Consider the following 23,629-nt stretch of genomic DNA (forward strand, 5'->3'; position numbering starts at 1 on the left):
GAAGGGAGAGAAGATTCATCCGATAAGATCTCAGGGATCTAGGAAGCCAACAGCATCATTACCCTCCGCTTTCTCTTACAGGCCCAGCATAAGATTTTTCTTCAAGTGATTTTCTATCTTCTCAGCACATTCTACGTACGCTGTAATTTGGCTTTATAGTTACAGATCTGGGCAGGTAACGGTCAGCGTCTCCTAATGTGGAGGAGAGAATGGCTAATGAAATCATTTATTAACCCCTTCCCGACCCATGACGCCTACGTAGGCGTCATGGTATAAATCACGTTCCTGCGGGTCGGGTGACCGGGGTCACCGAAATGTCACCCCACCCTCAGGTATTGGTGGACATGTAGTTAACCCCAGGGGGGTGGCTTTGCCCCCCCTCGTGGTTACGATCACTCTGATTGGCTGTTTCACTTTCAACAGCCAATCAGAGCGATTGTAATATTTCAACAATGAAACTTGGTGAAATATTACAATCCAGCAATGGCTGATGCTGCAATAGCATCAGCCATTGGCTGGAGCTAGGTGACCTCTGTGTCACCCCCCATATCTGATTGGAGCTAGCGTCCACGTGACGCTATCCCTCCAATCAGATGTGGGGCGGGTGTCAGGTATGGCTGCCCTCGCTCTTCAGCCTCATCCTGTCAGTGGAAGGTGAAGAGCGAGGTGCTGCCTGCTGCCCTGACACCTGACAGGTCTCTGCCTGCTGCTACTGTCGCCGATCACCATGCCTGCAGCCACTGCCGCCGATCCTCTGGTACTGTGCTCCGCTCCCCTCTGTTGCCTGATTATACCCCCCATCCCTGTGATCACCCCCCCTGCCCAGGTGATCGCCCCCCTGCCCAGGTGATCACACCCCCCTGCCCAGTAATCACCCCCCTACCCCAGTAATTACCCCCCTGCTGCTGCCACCACTGATCTCCCCTCTGTACTGTCCTCCGCTCCCCTCTGCTGCCCAATTCCACTCCCTCCGGCCCTGTGATCATGCCCCCCTGCACCAGTAGTCGCCCCTCTGCCCCTGTGATCACCCCCCTGCCCAGGTGATCGCCCCCCCCGCCCAGGTGATCGCCCCCCTGCCCAGGTGATCGCACCCCCCCTGCCCCAGTAATTACTCCCTGCTGCTGCCGCCACTGATCTCCCCTCTGTACTGTCCTCCGCTCCCCTCTGCTGCCCGATTCCACTCCCTCCGGCCCTGTGATCACGCCCCCCTGCACCAGTAGTCGCCCCTCTGATCACCCCCCGCCCCAGTAATCAACCCCTGCTGCTGCCGCCGATCTCTCCTCTGTGCTGTCATCCGCTCTCCTCTGCTGCCTGATTTCACCCAACGACCCTGTGATCGCCTCCCTGCCCCTTTGATCACCCCCCAGCCCAGGTGATCAGCCCCTGCCCCAGTAATCAACCCCTGCCCCAGTAATCAACCCCTGCTGCTGCTGCCACTGATCTCTCCTCTGTGCTGTCCTCTGCTCCCCTCTGCTGCTGATTCCACCCCCCCGGCCCTGTGGTCGCCCCCTGCCCCGGTGATCGCCCCCGGCGATCACCACCCTGCTGCTGCTACCTCCTGACCCACCGCGCCTGACAGCCCCCTCCTGCCCCCCCGCGCCTGACAGCCCCCTCCTGTAGTAGAAAGTTTCACCACTCGCACATACACACGCACACTATAATAAAGTTTATCTTTTTTTACACATACACACCACATACACAATGTCCCACTCGTCACAGTCATCCCAGTCTCAAAGGGTGTACTCAGCTGAGGAGGCAAATGCCTTTACTGCCTCCGAAGCGGATAGTGAGGGAGAGGACCCCACTTTTCTCTATTCCTCCCACTCTTCCTCCTCCAGCGACACAGACTTACCACCACCAAGATGTTGCAGGATGAGAAATAGTCTGGAGCCCAGGGAGGAAGAGACGGAGGCCGAGGGAGAAGACCCACAGCCAAATATGAGTAACCCCCAACCTAGCGCTAGTCAGGCCCAACCTAGCACTAGTGCCCCCTCCTGGACCCCTGTCCCTGAGAATTTTGCTCCACGGATTCCTGATTTCGTTCCCCAATCAGGAATCCAGTTCGAGACTGCCAACTTCAGGGAAATAGACTTTCAAAGTCTATTTCTCGGAGTCAATCGTCAGTCTTATGGTGGAGCAAACAAACTTGTACGCCCAGCAATTTTTTGCTGAAAACCCTAATTCATCATTCTCTACTTGGAGTCCCATTGACTCTGTAGAAATGATGAAATATTGGGGACTGGTCCTTCACATGGGGATTGTGAAGAAACCAGAAATTCGTCAATGCTGGAGTACTGATATTTTATATCAAACTCCAGTATTTGGCATAGTTATGAGTCACAAACGTTTTGAGGCGATTCATAAGTTTCTCCATTTTAGGGACAACACTGACAGTCTTCCCCGTGATGACCCCAATTTTGATAGACTGTTCAAAATTCGGCCGGTCATCGAACACTTCAGCAACAAGTTTTCTGAAGTGTACATTCCTCAAAGGGAAATTTGTGTGGATGAATCCCTCATCCACTTCAAAGGGAGGCTTCAGTTCCATCAGTACCTGCCCAGCAAAAGGGCGAGGTACGGGATAAAACTCTACAAGCTGTGTGAGATTACCTCAGGGTACACGCTCAGCTTTAGAGTTTACCAAGGGAAGGACACCAGGATCCAGCCCCCAGAATGTCCACCTGCTCTGGGGGTGAGTGGGAAAATAGTGTGGGATTTGGTCCACCCAATGCTTGATAAAGGTGACCATCTGTACGTTGATAACTTTTATACAAGCATCGCACTATTTCAATCCCTCTCTGCCAGAGCTACTGTCGCTTGCGGTATCGTGCGCAGAAACCAGAGGGGTCTCCCTTTGTCGCTAATTGAGCAGGCTCTCCGAAAGGGTGAGAGCCGAGCCCAATGTAGCGGCAACATGGTTGTGGTCAAGTTCAAAGACAAAAGAGACGTCTTTCTCTTGACAACAATCCATGGTCCCGGCACCACGGCCACCACCGTTCGAGGTACCCCAGACCAGGTCCACAAACCGGACTGTGCCCTGGGGTACAACAAACACATGGGGGGAGTTGATCTTTGTGATAAAGTCCTCCAGCCCTATCGTGCCATGCAGAAGGCGAAAGTGTGGTATAAAAAACTGGCTGTGCACATCGTACAAATGGCACTGTATAACGCATGCGTGCTATCACGATGTGCAGGCCAGACCAACAACACCTTCCTTCGGTTCCAGGAGGCGGTGATAAAGGCCATGATTTTTGGAGAGGAGGACGGAGCGCGCCCCAGCCCCCCTGGAACTCAAGTTTCCCGTATGGTACCAGGACAACATGCTCCCACTAAGGGGAGAGCAAAAATAAATGTGCCGGTTGTGCTATAAAAGGGGGATAAGAAGGGAAACTCGTTTCCAATGTGAAACGTGTCCCGACAAACCTGGACTGTGTATGAATGAATGCTTCAGAATTCATCACACGTCCAGGGACTAAACACATCCTGACACTCCACTACAGAACTCACCCACACCAGGCTGACATACACTACACCACACACCCCAACCTGACATACACTACATCACACACCAACCTGACATACACTACACCACACACCACAACCTGACGTACACTACACCACACACCGACCTGACATACACTACACCACACACACCGACCTGACATACACTACACCACACACCGACCTGACATACACTACACCACACACACCAACCTGACATACAGTACACCACACACCGACCTGACATACACTACACCACACACACCGACCTGACATACACTACACCACACACACCAACCTGACATACACTACACCACACACCACAACCTGACGTACACTACACCACACACCGACCTGACATACACTACACCACACACACCAACCTGACGTACACTACACCATACACCGACCTGACATACACTACACCACACACACCGACCTGACATACACTACACCACATACCCCGACCTGACATACACTACACCACACACCAACCTGACATACACTACACCACACACCGACCTGACATACACTACACCACACACACCGACCTGACATACACTACACCACATACCCCAACCTGACATACACTACACCGCACACCAACCTGACATACACTACACCACACACCACAACCTGACGTACACTACACCACACACCGACCTGACATACACTACACCACACACACCAACCTGACATACACTACACCACACACACCGACCTGACATACACTACACCACACACCCCAACCTGACATACACTACACCACACACCAACCTGACATACACTACACCACACACCACAACCTGACGTACACTACACCACACACCGACCTCACATACACTACACCACACACACCAACCTGACATACAGTACACCACACACCGATCTGACATACACTACACCACACACCAACCTGACATACACTACACCACACACACCGACCTGACATACACTACACCACACACCCCAACCTGACATACACTACACCACACACCAACCTGACATACACTACACCACACACCACAACCTGACGTACACTACACCACACACCGACCTGACATATACTACACCACACACACCAACCTGACATACAGTACACCACACACCGACCTGACATACACTACACCACACACCACAACCTGACGTACACTACACCACACACCGACCTGACATACACTACACCACACACCCCAACCTGACGTACACTACACCACACACACCGACCTGACATACACTACACCACACACCCCAACCTGACGTACACTACACCACACACCAACCTGACATACACTACACCACACACCACAACCTGACGTACACTACACCACACACCGACCTGACATACACTACACCACACACACCAACCTGACATACAGTACACCACACACCGATCTGACATACACTACACCACACACCAACCTGACATACACTACACCACACACACCGACCTGACATACACTACACCACACACCCCAACCTGACATACACTACACCACACACCAACCTGACATACACTACACCACACACCACAACCTGACGTACACTACACCACACACCGACCTGACATACACTACACCACACACACCAACCTGACATACAGTACACCACACACCGACCTGACATACACTACACCACACACCAACCTGACATACACTACACCACACACACCGACCTGACATACACTACACCACACACCCCAACCTGACATACACTACACCACACACCACAACCTGACGTACACTACACCACACACCGACCTGACATACACTACACCACACACACCAACCTGACATACACTACACCACACACACCAAACTGACATACACTACACCACACACCAACCTGACATACACTACACCACACACCAACCTGACATACACTACACCACACACACCAACCTGACATACACTACACCACACACACCAACCTGACATACACTACAACACACACCAACCTGACATACACTACACCACACACAGACCTGACATACACAACACCACACACACCACAACCTGACATACACTACACCACACACCCCAACCTGACATACACTACACCACACACCAACCTGACATACACTACACCACACACAGACCTGACATACACTACACCACACACACCAACCTGACATACACTACTCCACACACCAACCTGACATACACTACACCACACACCAACCTGACATACACTACACCACACACAGACCTGACATACACAACACCACACACACCAACCTGACATACACTACACCACACACACCGACCTGACATACACTACACCACACACCCCAACCTGACATACACTACACCACACACAGACCTGACATAAACTACACCACACACAGACCTGACATACACTACACCACACACAGACCTGACGTACACTACACCACACACACCGACCTGACATACAGTACACCACACACCGACCTGACATACACTACACCACACACACCAACCTGACATACACTACACCACACACACCGACCTGACATACACTACACCACACACCCCAACCTGACATACACTACACCACACACACCGACCTGACATACACAACACCACACACCCCAACCTGACATACACTACATCACACACAGACCTGACATACACTACACCACACACCGAACTGACATACACTACACTACACACCCCAACCTGACATACACTACACCACACACAGACCTGACATACACTACACCACACACAGACCTGACATACACTACACCACACACACCAACCTGACATACACTACACCACACACCCCAACCTGACGTACACTACACCACACACACCGACCTGACATACACTACACCACACACCAACCTAACGTACACTACACCATACACACCGACCTGACATACACTACACCACACACAGACCTGACATATACAACACCATACACACCAACCTGACATACACAACACCACACACCGAACTGACATACACTACACCACACACACACCAACCTGACATACACTACACCACACACCAACCAGACATACACAACACCACACACCGACCTGACATACTCTACACCAAACACCAACCTAATGTACACTACACCATACACACCGACCTGACATACACTACACCAAACACAGACATGACATACACTACACCACACACTGTCCTGACATATACAACACCTTACACACCAACCTGACATACACAACACCACACACCAAACTGACATACACTACACCACACACACAGACCTGACATACACTACACCACACACAGACCTGACATATACAACACTACACCACACACCGACCTGACATACACTACAACACACACACACCAACCTGACATACACAACACCACACACCAAACTGACATACACTACACCACACACACAGACCTGACATACACTACACCACACACAGACCTGACATATACAACACTACACCACACACCGACCTGACATACACTACAACACACACACACCAACCTGACATACACTACACCACACACCGAACTGACGTACACTACACCACACACAGACCTGACATACACAACACCACACACACCAACCTGACATACACTACACCACACACAGACCTGACATACACAACACCACACACACCACAACCTGACATACACTACACCACACACCCCAACCTGACATACACTACACCACACACCAACCTGACATACACTACACCACACACAGACCTGACATACACTACACCACACACACCAACCTGACATACACTACTCCACACACCAACCTGACATACACTACACCACACACCAACCTGACATACACTACACCACACACAGACCTGACATACACAACACCACACACACCAACCTGACATACACTACACCACACACACCGACCTGACATACACTACACCACACACCCCAACCTGACATACACTACACCACACACAGACCTGACATAAACTACACCACACACAGACCTGACATACACTACACCACACACAGACCTGACGTACACTACACCACACACACCGACCTGACATACAGTACACCACACACCGACCTGACATACACTACACCACACACACCAACCTGACATACACTACACCACACACACCGACCTGACATACACTACACCACACACCCCAACCTGACATACACTACACCACACACACCGACCTGACATACACAACACCACACACCCCAACCTGACATACACTACATCACACACAGACCTGACATACACTACACCACACACCGAACTGACATACACTACACTACACACCCCAACCTGACATACACTACACCACACACAGACCTGACATACACTACACCACACACAGACCTGACATACACTACACCACACACACCAACCTGACATACACTACACCACACACCCCAACCTGACGTACACTACACCACACACACCGACCTGACATACACTACACCACACACCAACCTAACGTACACTACACCATACACACCGACCTGACATACACTACACCACACACAGACCTGACATATACAACACCATACACACCAACCTGACATACACAACACCACACACCGAACTGACATACACTACACCACACACACACCAACCTGACATACACTACACCACACACCAACCAGACATACACAACACCACACACCGACCTGACATACTCTACACCAAACACCAACCTAATGTACACTACACCATACACACCGACCTGACATACACTACACCAAACACAGACATGACATACACTACACCACACACTGTCCTGACATATACAACACCTTACACACCAACCTGACATACACAACACCACACACCAAACTGACATACACTACACCACACACACAGACCTGACATACACTACACCACACACAGACCTGACATATACAACACTACACCACACACCGACCTGACATACACTACAACACACACACACCAACCTGACATACACAACACCACACACCAAACTGACATACACTACACCACACACACAGACCTGACATACACTACACCACACACAGACCTGACATATACACTACACCACACACCGACCTGACATACACTACAACACACACACACCAACCTGACATACACTACACCACACACCGAACTGACGTACACTACACCACACACAGACCTGACATACACAACACCACACACACCAACCTGACATACACTACACCACACACAGACCTGACATACACAACACCACACACACCAACCTGACAAAGTGTGTCAGGTTGGTGTCTGTGGCGTAGTGTACATCAGATTGATGTATGGTGTGGTATAGTGTACGTCAGGTTCGTGTATGTGTTGTAGTGTATGTCAGGTTGTTGTGTGTGTGTGTGTGTGTGTGGTGTATACTGCACCACACACACACCAACCTGACGTACACTACACCACACCACACACCAATCTGATGTACACTACATACTTTCCATACGCGACATGGTGTCCGATAACAATTGGAGCTAATTTTCCATTCAAAAAGTCAAATGGCGCTCCTTCCCTTCCGGACCCTGCCGTGCGCCCAAACAGTGGTTTATGACCACATATGAGGTATCAGTGTACTCAGGAGAAATTGCCAACAAATTTAGGATCCATTTTATCCTTTTGCCCATGTGAAAATGAAAAACTTGAGGCTAAAACAACATTTTTGTTGGAAAAATTAAAATGTCTATTTTTTCCTTCCACATTGCTTTAGTTCCTGTGAGGCACCTGAAGGGTTAATAATCTTCTTGAATGTAGTTTTGAGCACGTTGAGGGGTGCAGTTTTTGGAATGGTGTCACTTTTGGGTGTTTTCTGTCATATTGACCCCTCAAAGTGACTTCAAATGTGAGGTGGTCGCTTAAAAAAAAATGGTGTTGTAAAAATGAGAAATCGCTGGTCGACTTTTAACCCTTATAACTTCCTAAGAAAATTTTTTTTTCCCAAAATTGTGCTGATGTAAAGTAGACATGTGGGAAATGTTATTTATTAACTATTTTGTGTCACATAACTCTCTGGTTTAATAGAATAAAAATTAAAAATTTGAGAACTGTGAAATTTCCAATTTTTTCACAAATAAATGCAAAAATTATTGACCTAAATTTACCACTAACATGAAGCCCAATATGTAACAAAAAAACAATCTCAGAATCGCTAGGATCCGTTGAAGCGTTCCTGAGTTATAACCTCATAAAGGGACACTGGTCAGAATTGCGAAAAATGGCCAGGTCATTAAGGTCAAAATAGGCTGGGTCATGAAGGGGTTAAACCTTATATAAGTCAGTTCAGATATGGTGTACCAAGATGGCATCTGTGTCTTCAGACAACACCCTGGAAGGAATCCTTGGAATGCAGAAGCTGAGATACTGGATACCATATATAGAAGTGAAGCTGAAATGGACCTATCATAGACTGATACTGGCTACTCAGGAGATTGTGTGACACCCATCTCCTGTCACTTTGTCTGGAGAATAAACTTCAGTTGTGTGCAAGCCTTTGCTGAGAAAGGAGTAGACATCTAACTCTGTGCTCGGTGTGACTCTTTAAGCGCGCACTTGGCCTTTATTGGGTCAGGTACAAGCAATCATATAGATCTCGCTATAAGGGATCACCCTCACACTAATACCAGGGGGTAGGTGGATCCTCCAGGTTGTAAGTTCTATACAAAAGGACTTTCAATACCCAAAGTCATTTGAACAGTTTTAGGTGGAGGAGAATGTTGTGGTCTAGAGGCAAAATGGTGATCATGGTAATACGGCCGGACTACACCAGCGATAAAGCAGCCACAGCCGGTGACTGAGAGGAATCTGTGACTTCTCTGCATTCAGTGGTTACTACTCACCTGGGTAGTCATATGTGGGAATCTCCTCTTTACACCACTCATCATCTCTCACATATGTGTCTGTAGTATTAATATGGGTCAGATCTTCACCCTGAAACAAATATTGTAAAAGTCACCGACAGATGGAGAAGTCCCATCTATGATCAGCTCTAATCCTACCATCTCCACCGTTCTCATCACACAAGTATAAAACATATAATACTGGTAGATAAAACAAGACTGAGCACAAGACCTTCACAGTCGTCTACACATCACAGGGGAGATCTCCTGACACCTTCTCTCCATCTACCTGATGATCCTGAGGAGCACTGGGATCTTCTTGTTTACAGTCCTGTGGAAGAAGAGGACGGGGACATCTCTCTGGTGTTGTCCTCTTACTGGATAGATCTGGAGGAAACACATACAGGGACTGAATTCATTCTCTACATACAGATAATTATAGGCCGTGTGTATTTAGTCCTGTCTATTACCTGGTGATGTGAGGGGCTGGGGAACCTCCATTATGACGTTCTTGTACAGATCTTTGTGTCCTTCTAAATACTCCCACTCCTCCATGGAGAAATAGACAGCGACATCCTGACACCTTATAGGAACCTGACACATACAATGATACCGTCATCCCCCCGATCCCTTCATAGTGTTACTGTATAATGTCCCAGCATTCCCAGCAGTGTCACCTCTCCAGTCAGCAGCTCAATGATCTTGTAGATGAGTTCTAGAATCTTCTGGTCATTGATGTCCTCATGGATCAGGGGGTGAGGTGGAGGCCCCGTGATTGGGCTCAGGGGTCTTCCCCATCCCTCAGACACAGGGTCCTGACAGCGATCACTAGAGGTCTTCTTCACCACTGCGTAATCCTGGTTATGGAGAGACACATTAATAAATCTCACTACAGACATTTCCAGAGTCCTCACCTCTCCAGTTCTGTCCATCTGTTATTCCCATAGATAAGAATGATGTAATGTGACGTCATCAGAATCTCTCACCTCTCCAGTGAGACGGAAGAGGATCTCTAGGGTGAGGTGTAACATCCTCTCCGCCATCTTGTCTCTGTCCATATCCATCCTTGGTGGGTAAATCAGGAAAATTCTCTTTTGTAGAAGATCTTCACTGAGAGGATCCGATATTGTAGAGACTTGAATGCGAAGATGAGCCGATGTTTCCAAGATTCTTCTTCTGGGAATTGGCTGCGATATCTAGTATTAATGTGCTCAGTAATGGGGAATCTCCACATCCCTCCACCTGCAGAGCCGCACTCCACATATATGGCTGCTCTGTGCACAGGACCTGTGATGAGGTCACAGGAGGGGAGGAGTCAGGGGTCACATGATCTCTGGAGTGAAGACGCTCCATGGAGCCTTCTCCTCAGTCAGTGACATTCCCGCCATTATTTGCCCCTCACTACTGGCACAATTACCCCGCGCCGCCTTCTCTACACAGTGTTATGTGTGGAATGTAGCGTGTGATTTCTCTGGAGGGAAATAGACCCCACACATGAGGGAATTCTCACCAGTCACCGGCCGTCTACTATATGGCGGCATATGATTGTGCTATCGACTCCACACCAGGAGCTAAAATGCCCAAATCTCGGTTATTTCCTTCCTTCCAGAGTCCGGCTGAGGCTCATATACGGCCATGTTCCTCTCCAGTCACCGTGGGGGGTTTGGTAGAAGGATGGAGGGTTGGACCTGTGAGTCACGGTTCCCCATCCCTATCCTTTACCCCTTATACCTGACCTGTTTATCCAATTATCTGGAGCTAAATGGTTTTACAAACTTACCATGAGAGGGGAATATAACCTTATAAGTGTACGTCAGGGTGATGAATGGAAGGCCGCATTCAATACACCTGAGGTGCAGATATTAAACCTGATGCTGCCATTCGGGGTAACCAATGCTCCGGCAGTCTGTGACTGTGTCATTAATTATATTTTTTCTCACTGATTGGTAGATTTGTGGTAATTTTCCTGGATGATATAGTGAGTTACTCCCGTCCTCTGGAGGAGCATGCTGAGCATGTCAGACAGGGTCTCCAGGTTCTACGTGACAACTATTTATTTGGTAACCTGGAGAAATGACAATTTGTGGTCCAGCAGGTCCAGTTCTCAGGACATGTGGCTTCTGCATTAGGGGTTCAGATGGACTCCATTAAGGTCCCAGCAGTCCCTTCATTGGTTTTATCCAAGTGACCTGAAAGTGTTACAGAGATTTCTTGTAGTCGAGATACTGAGGAACAAACAAGCGAAAAATAGGGTCTTACCTGATAACCAGATGTAATGAGAGTAGGGGAGTATTACTCTCACCTGATGGAGTGGCGCCTTTACACCATGCTCAATGCATAAATCAGCTGCTGCAGGACCCGGGGCCAAAGACCGAGCAGAAGAGCTGATCCGGGTATAATGTGTCTGTACCTGCGCTGCTGATGGAGACGATCGGAGATGGAGATTTTCACTAAAAATGTTTATTCCAATAGGTTTTCAAAGTCAACGCATTTCTCAGTCATACAGGACGTCTTCCTCAGGACGAAACCTGATAGCGGATAAACATGTCAAGCCTGGAACGTTTTATATGCAGTCTTTTTGAAAAAAAAAAAAACTCCAACAAAGCACGATATGTCAAAGTTCATGAGAAAGTCCATCACACAAAGATAAATTATGGTTAATGAAAGACAAAAAAACATTTACGTACATTAATTATATTAAAAAGCACTAAATAGTAAGTGAGGTCACGTAAAAGAATGAACATGTATGTGAAATGAATGAAAAAGTTCTTGCCAGTAAATAAATCATTTATAAATGGCATTATTTAGTTGTGTCAGAAGTTTCCTATATGAGATGTGAGCTGGTGTTCTGTAAGTTTCTGAAGTCACAGGTATAGTGGTGTAAAGCTGTGCACCACTAGTGAGCTTGATGGATCAGCATCGGAGTGAAAACATAGGATTATTGGAAAAGAAACCATTGAACTAGAAGACAAATACGTAACCCAATGGTTAATCCATATATATAAAAAAACAAATGTATGTATGTGTGTGTGTGTATCAAGCCCCGCCCCTCATTATCATGTCACTAGCTGAAGAGCCTGGCGTTGCCCAGGCATAGTAACTAACTGTGGTTAGTTATAACAAATTGTAATGATTATCCGCCATCCCATAGTCCAGTGCCCATATACCCGTCATACATATCCTCCATCCCATAGTCCAGTGCCCATAAACCCATCATACATATCTTCCATCCCATAGTAAAGTGTCTTTATACCCATCATACATATCCTCCATTCCATAGTCCTGTGCCCATATACCCATCATACATATCCTCCATCCCATAGTCCAGTGCCCATATACCCATCATACTTATCCTCCATCCCAAAGTCCTGTGCCAATATACCCATCATATATTTCCTCCATCCCATAGTCCAGTGCCCATATACCCATTATATCCTCCATCCCATAGTCCAGTGCCCATATACCCATCATACTTATCCTCCATCCCAAAGTCCTGTGCCAATATAAACATCATACATTTCCTCCATCCCATAGTCCAGTGCCCATATACCCATTATATCCTCCATCCCATAGTCCAGTGCCCATATACCCAGCATACATATCCTCCATCCCAAAGTCCTGTGCCCATATACCCATCATACATATCCTCCATGCCATAGTCCAGTGCCCATATACCTATCATACATATCTTCCATCCCAAAGTCCTGTGCCCATATACCCATCATATATATCCTCCATCCAATAGTTCAGTGCCCATATACCCATCACGCATCCTCCATCCCATAGTCCAGTGCCCATATACCCATCATACATTTCCTCCATCCCATAGTCCAGTGCCCATATACCCATCATATCCTCCATCCCACAGTCCAGTGCCCATATACCCATTATATCCTCCATCCCATAGTCCAGTGCCCATATACCCATCATATATATCCTCCATCCCAAAGTCCTGTGCCCATATACCCATCATACATATCCTCCATCCCATAGTCCAGTGCCCATATACCCATCATACATATCCTCCATCCTAAAGTCCTGTGCCCATATACCCATCATATATATCCTCCATCCAATAGTTCACTGCCTATATACCAATCACGCATCCTCCATCCCATAGTCCCTGGCCATATACCCATCATACATATCCGCCATCCCATAGTCCCGGGCCCATATACACATCATACATATATACATCGCAGAAGAAATGCTAGCACAGGCTCACAGTATCCATTGTTTCAGATGCTGCACATCTCGTGTCTTCACAACATAGACAATTGCCTTCACATGACCCCAAAGATAAAAGTCTAAGGGGTCAGATCGGGAGACCTTGGCGGCCATTCTGTGGTGCCCCTGAGGGTTCAGTCTCCACAGTGGTACTGCACCTCCTCCTGATATGTGGTACCCCACCATCCAGGTAAGGTGGAGACACCTGACCACACTCCAACACCTGCATCCCACACAACATAGTAGTGTAGCAAAGCACCTTTGGTGGCTCCCTGCATGGAACACGAAGAGTGCTGGGAGGTGGGTGGAGCTTAGTCTGCACTGAGAAGAGAGGGAAGAAGATAGGATTTAGTCAGTAAGTGTGAAAGATCCCCGGGAGAGGGTTCGATTGATGGAAGTGCTGCAGCAGGCCTCAGTGACCAGGGTCTGCTTGCACGGGAAAGAGACATTTAGAAAGCCTGATTCTCCATAAGAAAGAAGGATTAGTACGGAACGTGAGGAGAAGAGAATTAAGGACCAGGGTTAGAGGAGAGCCCTTCCTAGAAGTTCTTAGCGCATGGCCGGGGTCCGGTCGCCGAGGTTGTATGGATACTAATGGTCCTGCAGCAGACACCGGAGGAATAGAAATTGTCACCCCTGAGGGTTCAGTCTCCACAGAGGTACTGCACCTCCTCCTGAGGTGTGGTACCTCACCATCCAGGTAAAGTGGAGACACCTGACCACACTCCAACATCTGCATCCCACACAACATAGTAGTGTAGCAAAGCACCTTTGGTGGCTCCCTGCTTGGAACACGAAGAGTGCTGGGAGGTGCGTGGAGCTTAGTCTGCACCAGAGAGCGGGAGAGGTTAGGATTCAGGCAGTCTGACTCAGGGAGTCTGAGGCAGAGGGTCTGTGACGAGAGATGGTCTGAGGAGATCCTCGGAGTGGGATGGAGGAGGGAAGTGCTGCAGCAGACCTCAGTGACCTGGATCTGCTGGCACAGGAAAGAGACATTTTCAGAAAGCCTGATTCTCCATAAGAAAGATAGTTTTGTACGGAACGTAAGGAGAAGGAGAGGACTAAGGATTAGGGTTAGAAGAGAACCAAGTTCTGAGCGCAAGGCCGGGGTCCGGTCCCCGAGGTTGTATGGATACTAATGGTCCTGCAGCAGACACCGGAGAAATAGAAGTAGTGACCACTTTATTCCCACACAAGACTTGGGGGCAAAACAGCATCGTAGGTAAGCCAGGACTTAGTAGCAAGGAGTCCCCGAAGCAGGCTACAGCTGTTTGCTGTACAAGTAGAGTTCATAGGAACATCTGAAAGGAGGAACTCCAGTGTAACTCAGTACTGTGAGTACTTCAACTAGGCGCTAAGAGGGAGATGTTCAGGAAAGGCATATGCTGGCGGAGTGTTGGAACGGAGTGCTTCACCTATCTTGGAGGTTGACTGAGCCCCTGACCCGGAGGACACGGCATGGATGCGGGTACCTGTATGTCCAACAGACTGTGAGTAAAGCTTTGGAACTACATGCCCGGGTGTCCTCCAGTTATTCCTGCGCCAACACGCTCAGCACTGCTACATCTCTGTGCCTGGCATTGTACAATCTATATCTCTCCCCTATCGCTTGACTATCTCTTCATCTACACTGCCCTGGGACTACAGCCCTACCTGTGGAGGGCCACAACATCATTGCTGCACCACACATTCTGTCCCTGAGGATCTGCTTGCAGCATCGGCTTAACACCTCCCTTGCCGAACACCACAGGTGACGTCACAAATCATTCACTCATAAACTTTAATCATTACTAGCACACTTAACATTCCCCTTTTACAATGGACGCCCAGGGCCACGGGCCGGGACGCAGCTGCCGTGACAACTCCCATTGAGATCAACGGGCCCGGTACCGAGTACCCCCACCAGCCCTAGCGGGCGTTGCATTTTAACTGGCCCACGACAACCAATCCACTTTCCAGGAAACTGTTCATGTAGGAATGCTCGGACCTGACACCCATAATTGTTGGTATGGTGTGGTATATGGGGTACAAAGATAGTGGGGCCATTCTTCACCAATGGAAACCTCAATGCCACTGGATATCTGAAATTGCTCCATGATGATGTGTTGCCCTCTTTATGCTCTGAAGATGGCGCTTTCCCTGAGGTTTTCCAGCAAGATGGTGCACCACTACATTATGGGTGTTAGGTCCGAGCATTCCTACAAGGAATCTGACCCCCTTAGACTAGCATTTCTTCTGCAGTGTTGCTATCAGTGTGTCAAGAGTGGGAGAAGAGGGTTGCATTGACAATCCAACACAATGGGCAGCACTTTGAACACATTTTATAAGTGGTCATAAACTTGTAAATAACTCATGAAAGAATAAAGTTACATTAAAAGCAAGCACACCATTGTTTTTCTTGTGAAATTCTCAATAAGTTTGTCACTTATGACCCTCTTCCTATTGGAAAAAATAAAGTTGGATCCAAAATGGCCGACTTCAAAATGGCCAGCATGGTCACCACCCATCTTGAAAAGTTTCCCCCCTCCCATATACTAATGTGCCACAAACAGGAAGTTGATATCACCAACCATTCCCATTTTATTTAGGTGTATCCATATCAATGGCCCACCCTGTACAAGCCAGGAGAAATTCTGCCTATCTGCAGTCACCACTAGAGAGAGCTTAGGAGCTTAATGCATCAATACTATACAGTGAGCTCCTTCTAGTGGTGGCGGAAGGGGATTTGGAACTTTGCAACAGGTAAAAAAAGAAGCCATGACAACAATAAAGTTTTATTAAAAAATTAAATCAGCACACACCTACTTGGAAAAACAAAATAGTGTTCAAGAGTGGACATTCACGTGACCGTACACGTTATATATGATGGATGCCAGTAGAAGTTAGAAGAAAACTTCGGCCTCAAATCAGCAGATAAGGTGGAAAATGTTATAAAGGTGAACTGAGCCATGAACTACAGAAATGAGCCAACGTTTTGGCCACGCAGGGCCTTTATCACGGCAGTCGCTGTGCCCTGAGCAATGCGGATGATAGTTGCACCATGGCTCAGTACTCGTTATATATGATGGATGTCAATAGTATACAGCTGGATGGTCCATAAAAACTAATGCACTTATTATGGTTCTCCGCTTAGCTTAGCCCGTGGTGAAGGGCCGAGTGGGCGATACGTTGCAGGGGAAGGCCACTGCGTAAGGCCCCGTGATGGAGGTACTGTCAGAGTGGAAGTTTTTTCTGGGTGATTGTGCTCGCAGAAGGGGATCTTTTGGGGATAGTGGAAGATCTGCTTGTTGTGAGTTTGACAATGGGTGAAGTAGAGGATTTCTTCCAAATGTAAAACAAAATATTCAATGAAGAGAAAAATCGTGGAAACGAAAATAATAATGTTATGAAGAATGACTCAGCTAGATGAAAAATTAAAAGTGCAATCCTTGGGGTTCCATACAGTGACACCCTCCAGCCCCAGAAAAAAACAATGATTCACCAGATGGTAACAATCTGAATGGTTCTCGCCAATGGAAATCTGTTCTACACATTAAAAAAAACATTGATGGGATGACCCAGGCATGTCAAAGTGAGGAGACTTATACGCCATGCATGCTTCCCTGGGAAATTAAATATGGAAATTGCCTCTTCAGAGAAGAAGAGGACTTGTGTTATGAATAAGTCACCGAGGAGGAAAAAACAAAAAGCAAGCTAAGCCCAGAAAACCGGAGAGGTTGGTAACTAGCGGACTGCAGACCCCTGATCCTATCCACACAACTAGCAGTAGCCGTGGAGCGTGCCTACGGTGGTCCTAGACGCCTCGTCACAGCCGGACAACTGAATAAGCCTAAAGAAAGAAAGGGAAAATCTAAACTGCCCCAGAGCAGACCCCAAAGCAATAGACAGCCCCCAACATGTATTGTCAGTGAAACAAGATGAAAACACAAACACAGATAGAAAGATAGGCTGAGCAAACAATAGGGCCCTCACTAACTAGAAAGGACAGGAAAGAAAAGCTGCTGTCTGCAATCACGCAAAAAACCCTGCCAAAAAAATGTCCAACACGTCTGATAAAAAAAAGACCCTGAAGTCGCTAGACTTCAATTCCCTATATCAGCACTCAGGTATATTCTGAAGACAGAGCAAAAGAGATCAACTGATCAGAGACAAAATGGGGATTCAGCCCAGTCCCAGCCAGGGCTGGCTGAACACAAAAACTAAGCAAACCAGACAAAAACTCATGAACAATAGCAGAGAAAACTTAGCTTTAAGAAGGCAGGAACCAAACTGGAAACCAGAAGCCACAGTCAGGAGAAATCACCAGCAACAAAACTAGGGAGTCGGCTGCATTAAATCCAAACAGAAACTCCTGGCATCCAATCAAAGTCCTCTTCCTCAGGTGGTCGGGCTCTGCCATTTAGATCAGCTTCATTCCCTCACTTCACCAACAGAGGGAGTCCAGATAGAGAATTCACTACTCCTCTGTCAGCACAGCCAGCTCCATAACCCTCACCAGAAGCCAGAGGCAAACCCGAAAATGAGCTCACAACAGTACCCCCCTTGAGGAGGGGTCACCGAACCCTCATTCACGCCACCAGGGCCGATCAGGATGGGCCCGATGAAAAGCACGAATCAATCTATCGGCATGAATATCAGAGGCAGAGACCCAAGAATTGTCCTCCTGGCCATAACCTGTCTACTTGACCAAATGCTGGAGTCTCCGTCTAGCCAGACGAAAATCCAGTATTTTCTCTACCTCATATTCCACATTACCTTTAACAAATACAGGGTCAGGAGGTGCCGCCATAGGAACTATTGGCTCAACATATCTCTTCAACAGCGACTTATGAAGCGCGTTATGGATCTTAAACGTAAAAGGAAGAGCCAATCGAAAAGAAACCGGATTAAGAATCTCTAAAATCTTGTAAGGTCCAATAAATCTTGGCTTGAACTTTGGAGAAGCCACCTTCATAGAGATATTCTTTGATGACAACCAAACCATATCACCCAGTTTAAACCGGGGACCAATGGTCATATGCCGGTTAGAAAACCGCTGGGCCTTTTCCTGGGAGAGACAACTTATCCACTACTTGGTCCCAAATATGCTGCATTCTCTCTACCACAGTGTCGACACCTGGGCAGGCTGAAGATTCCACTTGCCCTGAAGAAAATCGAGGATGAAACCCAAAGTTACAGAAAAAGGGGGACATCAAGGTGGTAGAACTAGCTCTATTATTTAAAGCGAATTCGGCCAAGGGCAAAAATGAAACCCAAGCAGATATAAAACATCTCAAATAGGACTCCAAAGTCTGGTTTGTTCTCTCCATCTGCCCATTGGTCTGAGGGTGAAACGCAGAGGAGAAGGACAACTGAATTCCCAGCATGGAACAAAAGGCTTTCCAGAATCTGGAAACAAACTGAACTCCTCTGTCCAATAAAATGTTCTCAGGAATCCCATGCAACCGAACCATCTGTTGTAAAAACAAGGGTACCAACTCTGAGGAAGATGGCAACTTTGGGAGTGGTACAAGATGGACCATCTTAGAGAATCTATCACAAATCACCCAGATAACAGTCATTCTCTGAGAGACAGGAAGATCAGAAATAAAATCCATTGAAATATGGGTCCATGGCCTCTTAGGCACCGGCAAGGGCATCAACAACCCACTAGAGCGAGAACAGGGTTTAGACCGAGAACAAGTCCCACAGGACTGCACAAAATTCCTGACATCACGAGATAAGGCAGGCCACCAAACAGACCGACTCACCAAATCTCTGGTACCAAAAATACCTGGATGACCTGCCAATGCGGAGCAATGAACTTCAGACATCACTCTCTTCCTCCACTGGTCAGGAACATACAATTTTCCCATAGGACAACGCTCAGGTTTGTCCTCCTGGCATTCTTCCAGAGCACGTCTCAAATCAGGCGAGATGGCAGAAAGAACTACCCCCTCACCTAGGATGGTAGTAGGCTTGGTCACAATAGGAGAATCAGCAAAGAAACTCCTAGAAAGGGCATCTGCCATAACATTCTTAGTGCCTGGAAGAAAGGAGACCACAAAATCAAAACGCGTAAAAAACAAGGCCCACCTAGCCTGTCTAGGATTCAAGCGTTTGGCCGAGTCAAGGTAAATCAAATTCTTGTGGTCAGTGAGGACCACAACTTGATGTCTAGCTCCCTCCAACCAATGTCTCCACTCCTCAAATGCCCATTTCATGGCTAACAATTCCCGATTCCCCACATCATAGTTGCGTTCAGATAGGGAGAACTTTCGGGAAAAGAAGTCACAGGGATTCATTTTAGACTTCACCGGATCTTTTTGGGACAAAACAGCTCCTGCACCAATCTCTGAAGCGTCTACCTCCACCTGAAAAGGAAGTGAGACATCAGGTTGCCGCAAAACCGGAGCAGAAGTGAACCTCCGCTTCAGCTCCTGAAAGGCCGAAACAGCCTCTGAAGACCAATTCAGCACATCAGCACCCTTAAATCAGTCAGTAGTTTAGCAATACCAGAAAAATTAGCTATAAATTTACGATAAAAATTAGCAAAACCCAAAAACTTCTGGAGAGCCTTCAAAGAAGTGGGTTGAACCCAATCATAAATGGCCTGTACCTTGGCCGGGTCCATTTCAATAGTTGACGGAGACAAAATAAATCCCAAAAATGAAATTCTCTGTACACCAAAAAGGCACTTCGATCCCTTAACATACAAGGAATTCTCCCTCAAAATCCATAACACATTCCGAACATGTTCCACATGAGAATCCCAATCCCTGGAAAAGATCAAAATATCATCCAGATAGATGATCAAAAACTTATCCACAAAGTCCCGGAAAATATCATTCATGAAGGATTGGAAGACAGATGGGGCATTAGTGAGCCCAAAAGGCATCACCAGGTACTCAAAATATCCCTCTGGAGTATTAAACGCCGTCTTCCATTCATCCCCATGCTTGATGCGAATAAGATTATACGCCCCCCTGAGGTCAAGCTTGGTAAACCAGCAAGCACCTTTAACTCTGGAGAATAAATCAGAAATCAGGGGTAACGGATACTGATATTTAACCGTAATTTTGTTAAGGGAACGATAGTCAATACAAGGCCTTAATGAACCATCTTTCTTGGCCATGAAAAAAAAACCAGCACCTAAGGGTGAAGAAGATGGTCTAATATGACTCTTCTCCAACGACTCCTTAATATAAGATCGCATAGCCTCGTGTTCGGGTACAGATAAATTGAAAAGTCGACCCTTAGGAAATTTACACCCAGGTCTCAACTCAATTGCACAGTCATAACTCCTATGAGGAGGCAAAGACGCGGACTTGCTCTCACTAAATACATCATAAAAATCAGCCAAATAGTCAGGAACATCATGTGTCTGGTGAGAGGTGGAGAAAACAGGAGTGTCGCCAAGAGCACACCGACAACCCCAACTAACCACAGACACAGATTTCCAATCCAAAACCGGATTATGGATTTGCAACCAGGGAAAACCCAGAACAATGGTATCATGTAAATTATGCAACACCAAAAATCTGCAATTTTCTTGGTGGTCTGGGGCGACCTGCATTATCACCTGGGTCCAAAACTGAGGTTTATTCTTCGCCAAAGGAGTAGCATCAATACCCCTCAATGGAATAGGCGTCCGCAGAGGTGTCATAGGAAAACCACAATGTTTAGCAAAATCCAAGTCCATTAGATTCAAGGCTGCTCCTGAATCCACAAAAGCCTTGGTGGAAAATGTGGATAAGGAGCAGATCAGAGTAATTGCCAAAAGAAACTTAGGTTGTATACCACCCACAGCAAATGTGTGTGCAAAACGTTTCTCTCATTTAGGGCAGACAGAAATAACATGAGAGGCATCTCCACAGAAAAAAACACAGCTTATTACGCCTTCTAAACTCCTGATGTTGCGCCCTAGACAAAACTCTATCAGATTGCATAGGTTCAGACATTTGTTCAAAAGGTGGCAGCGCCTCCCGTGTAGTCTTGCGTTCACGTAAACACCGATCAACTTGAATGGCTAATGACATAGAATCATCAAGACCAGAGGGAACAGGAAATCCCACCATAGTATCTTTTAAAGTTTCAGACAAACCCTTCCGAAATAGAGCTGCCAATGCACTATCATTCCATGTAGTAAGGACCGCCCACTTTCGGAATTTCTGACAGTATAACTCTGCAGGATCCTGACCCTGGTTCAATGCCAATAGGGCTCTGTCAGCTTGATCAATAGCATTAGGTTCATCATATAACAACCCCAAGGCTTGAAAAAATGCATCCACATTAGTCAAAACAGGATCTTCAGGTGTCAAAGAAAACGCCCAATCCTGGAGATCGCTGCGCAGCAAGGAGATGACAATTTTAACCTGCTGCGCAGAGCTCCCCGATGAGTTAGGCTTCAAGGCAAGATATAATTTACAATTATTCTTAAAATTCAAAAATTTAGACCGATCCCCAAAAAACACATCAGGGATCTTTGGTTCAACAGCATGTGAATGAGTGAGATAGGCGGAAATTCCCCGCTCTTCAGCAGCGAGCTGCTCCACACGATCAGACAATTGCTTAATCTCCATCAAGGAGAAAAAAAAAAAGAATCCTCCTACAGCCCCAGAGAAAAAGAGGAGAAAATATACATATAAAAAAAAAAAATTCCGACACTTTTTTTTTTCTTTACAATTCTCTCCTGCTTTTGAGTACCTTAGAATCTGCGGTATGGCTGGTGATTCTGTTATGAATGAGTCACCGAGGAGGAAAAAACAAAAAGCAAGCTAAGCCCAGAAAACAGGAGAGGTTGGTAACTAGCGGATTGCAGACCCCTTATCCTATCCACATGTAAAATATCAGTATTTCTATAATAAAAAATATATAGATTAATTCTCACATACAGAGTCTAGTCCAGCTAACAGGCTCTGCTTACTTTAGAGAAGTGACTGAGTTATTCTGAGTGCCTTGGCTCATACAGCTGTTTCTTACTTGTCAAACGTATAAGTCACGTGTCAGAGCTGTCAAAATGTGACTATTTAGAGGTAATGAATGGTTCTAAAGATCTCAGGCTTTAGGCTTAAATATCTCAGACTAAGGTAATGCATAAATAACTGTATGCATATTGTTAAAATAACTAGGGTTCACTT

The 23,629-nt window shown here is 46.9% G+C and overlaps 1 protein-coding gene across 1 annotated transcript in view; it reads right to left on the reverse strand.

The window, feature by feature from the left end:
• The window catches only part of LOC141082424 (uncharacterized), a 55,950-nt gene extending 43,958 nt beyond the window's left edge, over window positions 1-11,992 (reverse strand). Inside the window, exons 1-3 of the mRNA XM_073566366.1 lie at window positions 11,983-11,992; window positions 10,573-10,670; window positions 10,284-10,374 (exon numbers count right to left, since the gene is read on the reverse strand). Of these exons, the coding sequence (XP_073422467.1) occupies window positions 10,284-10,374; window positions 10,573-10,670; window positions 11,983-11,992 (199 nt within the window). The remainder of the gene's footprint in view (window positions 1-10,283; window positions 10,375-10,572; window positions 10,671-11,982) is intronic.
• Window positions 11,993-23,629: the final 11,637 nt, after the last annotated feature.

Source organism: Dendrobates tinctorius, unplaced genomic scaffold, assembly GCF_039654945.1.
Source record: "Dendrobates tinctorius isolate UK_male_01 unplaced genomic scaffold, ASM3965494v1 ptg000017l, whole genome shotgun sequence".
Lineage (NCBI taxonomy): Eukaryota > Metazoa > Chordata > Amphibia > Anura > Dendrobatidae > Dendrobates > Dendrobates tinctorius.